The 9,229-nt window shown below is 33.1% G+C and overlaps 1 protein-coding gene across 8 annotated transcripts; it reads right to left on the minus strand.

The window, feature by feature from the left end:
- Positions 1-984: 984 nt before the first annotated feature.
- Positions 985-8,452, minus strand: LOC132311214 (disease resistance protein L6-like). Of its 8 annotated transcripts, none has more exons than XM_059809035.1 (5): positions 8,069-8,452; positions 7,807-7,888; positions 6,438-6,680; positions 2,671-3,214; positions 985-2,422 (listed from the first exon to the last, which is right to left on the minus strand). In XM_059809035.1, the coding sequence occupies exons 3-5, from the start codon at positions 6,544-6,546 to the stop codon at positions 1,951-1,953; spliced, it is 1,125 nt and encodes a 374-aa protein (XP_059665018.1). In that variant the 5' UTR covers positions 6,547-6,680; positions 7,807-7,888; positions 8,069-8,452; the 3' UTR covers positions 985-1,950. The 8 variants fall into 8 exon arrangements, with proteins under 8 accessions (XP_059665018.1, XP_059665015.1, XP_059665013.1 ...); XM_059809032.1 differs by having other exon boundaries at positions 6,438-7,669; XM_059809030.1 differs by having other exon boundaries at positions 6,438-7,686.
- Between the last annotated feature and the right edge of the window lie 777 nt (positions 8,453-9,229).

Consider the following 9,229-nt stretch of genomic DNA (forward strand, 5'->3'; position numbering starts at 1 on the left):
TCATTGATTGTGCAAGTGGGAGGACTAGGATCGCTAGGAGTTTCAAAGGTCGAGAGATCGCTTTCACACTACCAGTGCTATTCTTTCTTGAAGGGTTGTTGGGTTTGGTAAAGAGGGTTAGTTTTGTCCATTAAAAAGATTTAAAGAGGTTAAAATAGTAATTTCATGATTAAAATAGGTCAATTTATAAGTCAAAGGGCAATAAAGTCAATTTATCTCGTGTCAGATGGATTGGAGTGTCTTTGTTAACTTTACCAAACTTTAGGGGTGTTATTGTTCAAAAATGAATTAACTTATATATGGTTATTAATAGGGCAAACTTCAGAGTGTCACTGTAATTAACCCTAAAAAATATACTAAGGCTATAATTATGGTTGACACAAAAGTTAGAAAATGATGACATTCACTCTCTTTGAGAAAACTCCATTTATTATTTTAACTTTTGATCAGCGGGTGCTTAATATAAGACTGTTGACACAACCAATATTAATTTACTCTCTATATTACTGTAAAATATATATATATATATATATATATATATATATATATATATATATAAACTATTATTCTTGCTTCTTGAGATGCAAAATTACCAATTTTGTTAGAAAATTTGGTTGTTTGTTTACTAAATTTTCATTTAGATTCTTTTGTAATATTTTGTTTATCATTACAAGAGCTTTTTTTTAAAAAAAAATGGAAGTAATTTACCCAACCCTTTCAATTTCTTTATCGAAATTTTTACCAATCCAAATTGACATTTTTAATTAAACATATTCATAGATAAAACTATAAAAAGATAAATAAAAAATAAAAAATAAAAAAACAAAAACAAAAACAAAATTTCTTACAAATTCCTCATCTCTTGTTTATAACTTCAAGCAAATTTATTAATACTAAAATGCATAATATTCTCACTTAGAAAAGATAAATATAATTATCTAATATGCTTAATCACATAAAGAAAACATGAGAAGAAGTTTAAAAGAATGTGGAAAGGCAAGAGTTTGATAGATATAATTGAAGAAAATAGAAGAACGTGTGAGAGGAGGAGAAATTGATTGAGATTCTTAACATTAAAACTGCTAAAATTGGCAAACCTATGGTGGGGCCTACTTTAAAAGACTAATGAGATTTTTGGATTGGGGGCCTTGGACAACCCCTTAATTGGCCTAGTGATCGAGCCTGCTTTTGAGTTCATACATAATTGTGCTAGTAAGGTGAGAAGAAAATTAATGCTTAATAAGGAACATCTATTGAGTTGGATCTTACCATACGACTCTCTAATATGTAAAAGGCTTCCTTATGTAGCCACACCCTACTACGCTCACCCGGCTCATGGATACTTTCTTGACAGAAATATACCTACCAAGTTCTCTAAGCTGATCATGCATCCTTAGCTCGTCGTTTTCTCCAATTTTCGCCAAGGACTTGAGCATAAGAGCTTCAATCCCATTTTCAGGATAAAAATTGCAGTCATCCCACATGTGGAAAGCAACTCTTTTATCCACTCCAATGAAAAGACATGCAATATCGAGAGATATATGTTGTTGTTCATATTATAATGCTTCATAACTTATAATCAACTTCTTCTCCACTTCGCGATCCGGTATTCTTTTCAACTTCTTCCATGTTTCTTTCCATACTTCTTTTCTCTTCCCATAAAAAGAAGAACCAATAATCTCAAGAGCCAAAGGCAACACCCTCCAGTAGTGGACACAACAGCTCTAGATAGAGTACCATAATCTTCTGGGGGATGGTGTCTTCTAAAAGCATGTTTGCTGAAAAGCTGAAGAGATAGATTAGAATCCAATTCCTCTGGTTCATAAATCCAGCAATCTACCTCCTGGAAGTAGGATAATTGTCACAACTAGAAACAAAGATATTACAAGAAGATTTTGTTAGAATGTCTTTGTTTCTAGTTGTAACAATTATCCTACTTCCAGAACCAAATTAAACACACTTTCCCACGAGTGCATGAAGATGAATTTCTTTATCAACATCATCAACGACAACAAGAGCTTTCTTCTCAGAAAATCTGTCTTTGTTTACATTAATGCCTTCATCCATAGTAATAATGTCAGCGCATCCCGGCTTTAAGATTTTTGATATAAGTTGGTTTTGCAAATTAACAAGACCATCATGTTGTTGGGCTGTTTCTCTAACATCTGGAAGGAAGCAACAGGAATCAAAATGTTGGGAGAGTTGGCTGTAGATGACCTTGGCTATTGTGGTCTTGCCAATTCCTCCCATGCCATGGATTCCCACAATCCTTGCATCATTGGAATTAACACTCAACAATTTCATCATTTTTTCTACATGATCATCAATTCCAACTAACCATTCATTTACAACCACTGAGTAGTTCCTTTTCAGCTCTCCCCATACCTTTGAAACAACCTCCTTTACTAGTTCTCCTTGATGCCTGCCAAACATAATTGCTGTCACATGTATATATGGGGAAAATGAAAAATATAAATGGCCTACTTGATTTAAATTTTCAACTCTCAGAAAACTAAAAAATAGAAAGTAGTTTCAAAATTCATTTGACAAATAATTTGTCAAAACCTAATTTTTGTACACTAAGTTTAACTAGTGTGTAATTTGAGAGAACTGAAAAGTTAAATAGCAGAATCATTATATATAAGACTATAAGTAAATATACACAATTACCTATCAGCAACTTCCCAACCCTTCAATTCTGCAACCTCCCTCGAGGCTTTCTTCCATCCCTCCACAGTAGCACTATCATATTTCTTCTCGTGTTCCTGGAAGGCCTTTTCGTAACTCCCCATCTGGTGTCGCACATCAGATGGTTTGATGCCGTAGAAAATGGGTTTTATGGTTTGCCCCAAAGTCGTCTTACACTTGACCATCTTGGTGAGCTCAAGCAGGCACCACTTACTAGAAGCATAGTCTTTGGGAAAGACTGGTATGGATACCTTTGAGTTCTCTATTGCCTTGAGAAGCTCATCACCTATCTTCTCTCCAATGCGAAGCTCATTGTCGTCTCTATACGTGTGAATTACTGCTTCCACAAGGTCGCGGTAGAGGTAGTCAGTAAAGGTTTTACGGGTGTCTTCACCTCTGAAACTCAAGAACACTTCGTAGTCGCATCCTGCACGTGGAGAGGTGGACAATGAAGAATTGTTCAAGGGTGGTACTGTAGTGTTCTCGGTATCCATTTCAAGGGTGTGAGAGGCTCGGTGATGGGTTCCTGTTAAGTTTCAGTGGTCAGCAATGAAAATGATGAGAACCATATCAGTGGACATTGAAGAAATGAATTATTCAATTTCATAATTTCCACACCCTTTTTTTCTTTTCTGTCTATGGCCCATGAAATATGGTAGTGGTGGAACAACCTTTCTGACTTTTTTTATCTATGGCACATGATGCATGATAGTGGTGGAACAATCTTGTTTGATGGAACTTATAACATTTTGGACCTACCTTTTACTCAAAAGCAACTTAAGCCGAGTCAATTCATTCAAACGGAAAAATAAAAAATGAAATGAAATGAAATAATATTATTAATAAATGGCAGCTTTCAAATTTCACTTTTATAAGTTCTATTTATCTCTCTAATATTAAAGAGGTTATATCGATATATATTTATATAAACTTCTTTCTCTCTCTTAAGTGTGTGTGTATTATTTTTTGAAAAAATTATATAATCCGAATCAAATATTTGAAGAAGTGTACTGAATTCTAGAAATAATGTGGTGAAATGATAAATTGAGTGTTGAATTTTGAAAAATAATTTTTTCTTTTTTTACTGACAACAACTTGAAAATGATTTGTTGAAAGTGCTGAAATAACAAATTAAGTATATTGAATATAAATTTTCACTTTTATGAATTCTATTTCTCTTTCTAATATTAAGTGTGTTGAATCTCAATAAACTCAATTTATAAATTCTTATATAAACTTTCTCTCTCTTTCTAAGTCTGTCTATATATATATATATATATATATATATATATATATATATATATATATATATTAAGTGTGTTAAATTCTAAACATATTGCATTGGAATATATATGTGTGCGTGGAAATGATTTAGATGTGGTGAATATGGATTTAAGTATATGAAGATAAAGATTTAAATGTGGTGAATATGAATTTAGTGTGGGTAAGAAGATTAAATTTGTTGAACTGAAAAAAAACTAAGTAGTTCTTCTTCTTTCTTTCTATTATTATTATTGTTTTTTTAAAGTGTGTGAACATGAAGATTTGAAGGTATGGAATTTAGATTCAAGTGTGTGGGGAGAGTGAATCAAAGTTGTTGAACTGAAGGAAAAACAAAAAAAAAAAAAAAGCCTTTTCTTCAAACCACACCTTTAAATATATATGTTCACACTTAAATGCATATAACACAAAGACACAAAACTTGCTGCTGCTTTTTTGTTTTTAGTGAAAATGTCGCAACATGAGAAACAATAGAACTTGTTGAGTTATGAAAAGTGCTTGGAAAGAAAGAAGATGCTAATCAAATCACAAGGAAAAAAAAGGTTGTCTAAAGTGTAGAATTGGCTTCTCTCTGCCACTAGGCATCAAAAGAATGATTTCCGCTTATTTATCATTATTGTTTTGGATTGAATGGGTTAACACAAATCTTGTCTAAAGTCTAAAAACAACACTACACCAAACCCTACGACTAGGCGTCAAAGGAATGGGTTCCACTTATTATTTAACAAAGCGGAGGCTAAATTGAGTTTTTTTTTTTTTTTCGTCAAATCAATTGGCAGTCATCAGTTGTCTTCCTAATAAAAATTTAGTTTTCTCATAACACTCACAAACTCCAATATATATATATATATATCTCAAAAAAGATGGAATAGGTTATAATTTATCCATTTCAAATGTGTGATGAGTTCCTGTTAAAAGTTGGCTTGGCTAGAAATGCAAATGATGAGAAGCTAAGTATCAGTGGGCATTAAAGAAAAGAGTTCTTCAATTTCTTAATTTCCACACTAACACCAAAATACATAACCAACTCTTTTTTACTTTCTTGTCATGGCGCACAACCATATATATATATATATATATATATATATATTTTTAATAATGCAACCATGAGTCATAACACACAAGAAATAATTAATTTGATTTTCCAATCATTTAGGAAAAAAAAATTTTAAATTGATAAATTATTATTATTATTTTTTTTTTTTGTTTTTTTATTCTCCATGATTAATGATTCATCACAAAAGTTTGGTGCTTCAAAACTGATCAATTTACCAGTGCACGCCAAGTGCTTTCTTTAGGGTAGAAAGCACTAACGTGTGCTAGACTGCTAGTATCAAAATTAATGATAGGACCCACTAACATGTGCTGTGCTTTCTTAGGGATTAGATAGTGATCCTGTTTACTAAAAAGAATCTCGAGTCCAAAGTATTAATCTAGATCGTTTACAAAGAAGAAGCATATAGAGAGATTGCTTATAATTTGACAATATACCAAATGAGAAGTGCACTCAAACTTGGGATCATAAATAACAGTTCCTTCCTTGCACCTTCTCATCAGTCTATTTCCTTAGCTCTTGATCATCGAGAAAGTTTATAATATGATTTGGGATTACATGGTCTTGGTTGTGACAAAAAAACAAAAATCTGAATAATCTGGATCTCTCCCTCTCCCTTCCTGCATCAACAAGCAATGACCCTCATCCATAATCTGGATCTCTCGTTCCCAAACATCCAAAGCCATTTTCCCAGAGCCTTGTTGAAAAGATCAAGCCTCCGAATCCCCCAAACCTCCCTTTTTGATTGGGGAACGCACTCTATCCCAATTAACCCAGGAGAGCTAACCACTCAATCTTTCTAAAATAACACAAGAACCACAATATGTAGAGAGGATGCATCTAGCTCTAAGAAGACATGGTGCTAGGAAAGATTTGCAATTTAAACATTATGAATTGAATTGCAGTGGAACAATACAAACCTCTCCACTTTACTTTTGGCCTGTAGAATTAATCTTATAGCAAAGCTTTGTGTGTTTTTTGGTTAATGTTAAAAGTTGTTGCAGGGAGGTTAACTATGTGGTTACTAATCTTTACCATGCAATATTTTTGGATAGGATAGTCATGAATACATGCGTGTTCCATTTTTAGCTAGTTAATAAAAAAATCTTATTTCGATGAAAACATGCAAAATGATCAAGAATATGCATGTCATGAGAACAGCATGATTGTTGTTAACTCACAGTTTTTTTACACAGTGCCCCTAGAAGTACTGAAACCAAACTGTCTAACATCCACAACACAGAATTGCTGAAATGGATGAAAAGTTACTAGCAGAGTTGTTTCTAACATTTCCAAAAACCATTCAAGCAGTTTGAGACTCTTTATCTAAATGATACAATGTTCTTAATTGTCATTGCTATTGAATTTCACATGTTGAGGGAGAAAGAGTGAAAGAAGAGAGATTATAAGGTACCTGAATTGATATCGGAGACCAAATCAGTCCCAAAAGGTTTGAGTTGGTGTTGGGATTTCTTATGAGCTTCCTCCAAAGTCCAAATCATGATAAGAACGAGCCATGTCATGACACTAGCAGGTGGCACGTGGCTTGTAAAGGGAGAACCAGTTGCCAGAAATTTCAAACCATCCTCTATTTCAATCTCCCTATCTCAGTTGATTTTCCCAGCAGGACTTGCATTTTCCATCAAATCATACATACCTGTATACCAAGATTAGATACATGCAATAATAAACAACAGATGGGAACTAAAAAATAAAGTATTAGTGCAAATTCCCTTCCCTATGCAGTATTACTTACCATGAATGTGGTAAATAAAATGAAAAAATTCAAGCAGTAAGCCAAAAACTTTTTGTGGACGCTGCTCTAAAAGCTACAACAAAAACTTTTTGTGGACTCTGCTCTAAAAGCTACAAAAGCAACAATTAATACAAGATCGATGCGGGTTAACTTGCTGTCTTTAAAGACTTAACAATAACAATATGGAGGCATCAACAATGGAGTATATAGCTGCATAAGAGGTCCTATTAGTTGCAGAAAAGGGGTGCTTAAAAGCTTGATCTCTAGCAAACTAAATGCAACCGACACAATTTTTAGATTGACAAGCCAATAAAAGATCTCATCAAATATGAGCTTTTCTTGATTTCATTTATTCAGTTTCAGAATCAAAATTCAAAATATGGCTCAAACAATATGATTTAGTTAAGTTGCACCCAAAATCTCTTAATATATATGAAGACATTAGACGTTACTACAGAGCTCGTGTTTTTCCTATAGAAGCAGAAATTGAAGTATTGGTCTTTCCCAGCTCTCAAGCCAGAATTGAAGACTTATTGGGTATATACAACCATTATTAACATATATCTAAAATTGAGTAGAATATTTAACCATTAGAATATATTAAATATCAAATATACTGCACAGTAGCAGTTGATGAGGCAAGAAAAAATTTCGGCTTTAACATGGAAAGATTTGAAATTGTTATTTACAAAATGTATTAAAAAGTAATTTGAAGCTTCAAAATTCCTGCTAGTATTAGGAATCTTATACACAAAGTCCTCCACATGAAATCATCTAGAATTTAGACGGTGATAACATTACTTACAGAACATAAGTAGCCATACACAAAGTCCTCCACATGAAATCATCTAGGATTTAGACAGTGATAGTATTTCTTACAGAATTGTTACCTGGAAAAACTTATAGACTGAGAAAGAGAAATTAGGCAGTAAGCATACTAGTAAACATTTATGCATCAAACTACACAAAATCTATGAAAACAAACATGGATGTTTAGGAACTTCAATTTTTCTCTGCCTCGCGGTACCTGATTTCAATAGTAAATTGCAATTGGCATGAGGAATCGACCCCTCTACAAAAAATCATGCATTTCTTACCGATTGCAAATCCTGGATCCAAACAATTTTAAGAAAGAAAATAAATCTTTACAGAAATATTTAAATTCCTTTCAAGCTTTGAAGCTTGTTCTGTAACACAATATCTCAAAACCTAACTAAGAAAACAACTTAAATCTCAAAATAATCAATTCACAAATTATACACCGTTCTATTGCAAATGAATTAGATTACCTCGAGCAAATATTGTCAGTCTATGTTCATAGATTGATTTAATGAATTGTCTGAAATCGAAGCTTCAGCGGCGAAATTGAGCCCTAACATCCACACAGAAATTATGAAACTATATTATCCAAAGATATGCAAGATGGCAAGCCCAATATCTTCAAGGATTTCAAGGCCTCAAACCCACAATCTCATGTGTGTTTGCCTCTGAAACTCATAGAACACATCATAGTCGACCCCTTCCGGCAGGTGGAGAGGTGATTAAGCACATACATGTATGAATCTCTGGATGTGTTCTTGAGTTTCAGAGGCGAAGACACAAGAAAGGTGAGAAGAATTGCAGGAAGTGTGATGAGACAGGAGAGCCATAAACAGTCCTTTGTATAGATTTCAAATGTGTGATTAGAGAGAGAAATAGAACCAGATATTTTGTAGGGAGAAAAAGAGTTGTAGGGTTTCAAATGATGATGTGTCATTGTATGTGTTTTATTGCATCCACCATGTGGAAAACACGATAATATCATGTTAGGTCATTACATGACGATGCCTAGCATTTGCAAGTGGAGGTGCCCCACTCATCTTAGGTCATTCATTACATCATGAAGTGCAAGTGGAGGTGTCCACTCTTGCACCCATCCATTTACACACACACACACACGTGGAAAGAAGGAAAGATGTGAAGAAGCCCCCAAAGATCTCTTTGTTACCATCAACCAAGTCTTGGATTGTGGAATTTATACTGAGAACTCGATTTCGTGATACAAGTTATTGGATCTTAAATTTGGACAAATTCGTATTGTGGAGGTGATCGAATTTATTTATTTATATGTATTGACGTATAAATTTTTAACAATAGTATTATATCAAATTTATTTATTTATCTACATTGATGTATAAATTTTCAAGACCGGTGTCACATCCATTATACTTGTTGTTTGATTATTATATTTTGAGTAATTTATACAAACCTCTCTTATAATTTGTTATAATTACAGGAATCTTCTTTTTATTTCACAAATTACGCGAACCTCTCTTGAGAATGAAAATATCTTACACAAACCTCTCTTCTGTTAAAGTCAATGTCATTGACTCACAGATTGTGCTGATATCATCTTCTAAATTAACTGAAATGTCCAAACTACCCTTAATATAATATATATATATATATAT

Source organism: Cornus florida, unplaced genomic scaffold (assembly GCF_030987335.1).
Source record: "Cornus florida cultivar Cherokee Brave unplaced genomic scaffold, ASM3098733v1 CherokeeBrave_3.0.0_Hap2_Chr06, whole genome shotgun sequence".
Classification (NCBI taxonomy): Eukaryota; Viridiplantae; Streptophyta; class Magnoliopsida; order Cornales; family Cornaceae; genus Cornus; species Cornus florida.

Excerpts from the sequence above, each read along its gene's own strand:
- LOC132311214 (XM_059809034.1), bottom strand. The coding sequence starts at position 6,546 with ATGACATGGCTCGTTCTTATCATGATTTGGACTTTGGAGGAAGCTCAT. Across the intron at positions 3,215-6,437 it reads GGTCTCCGATATCAATTCAG|GAACCCATCACCGAGCCTCT; the intron begins GTACCTTATAAT and ends GAAACTTAACAG. Across the intron at positions 2,423-2,670 it reads GGTTGGGAAGTTGCTGATAG|GCATCAAGGAGAACTAGTAA; the intron begins GTAATTGTGTAT and ends TATGTTTGGCAG.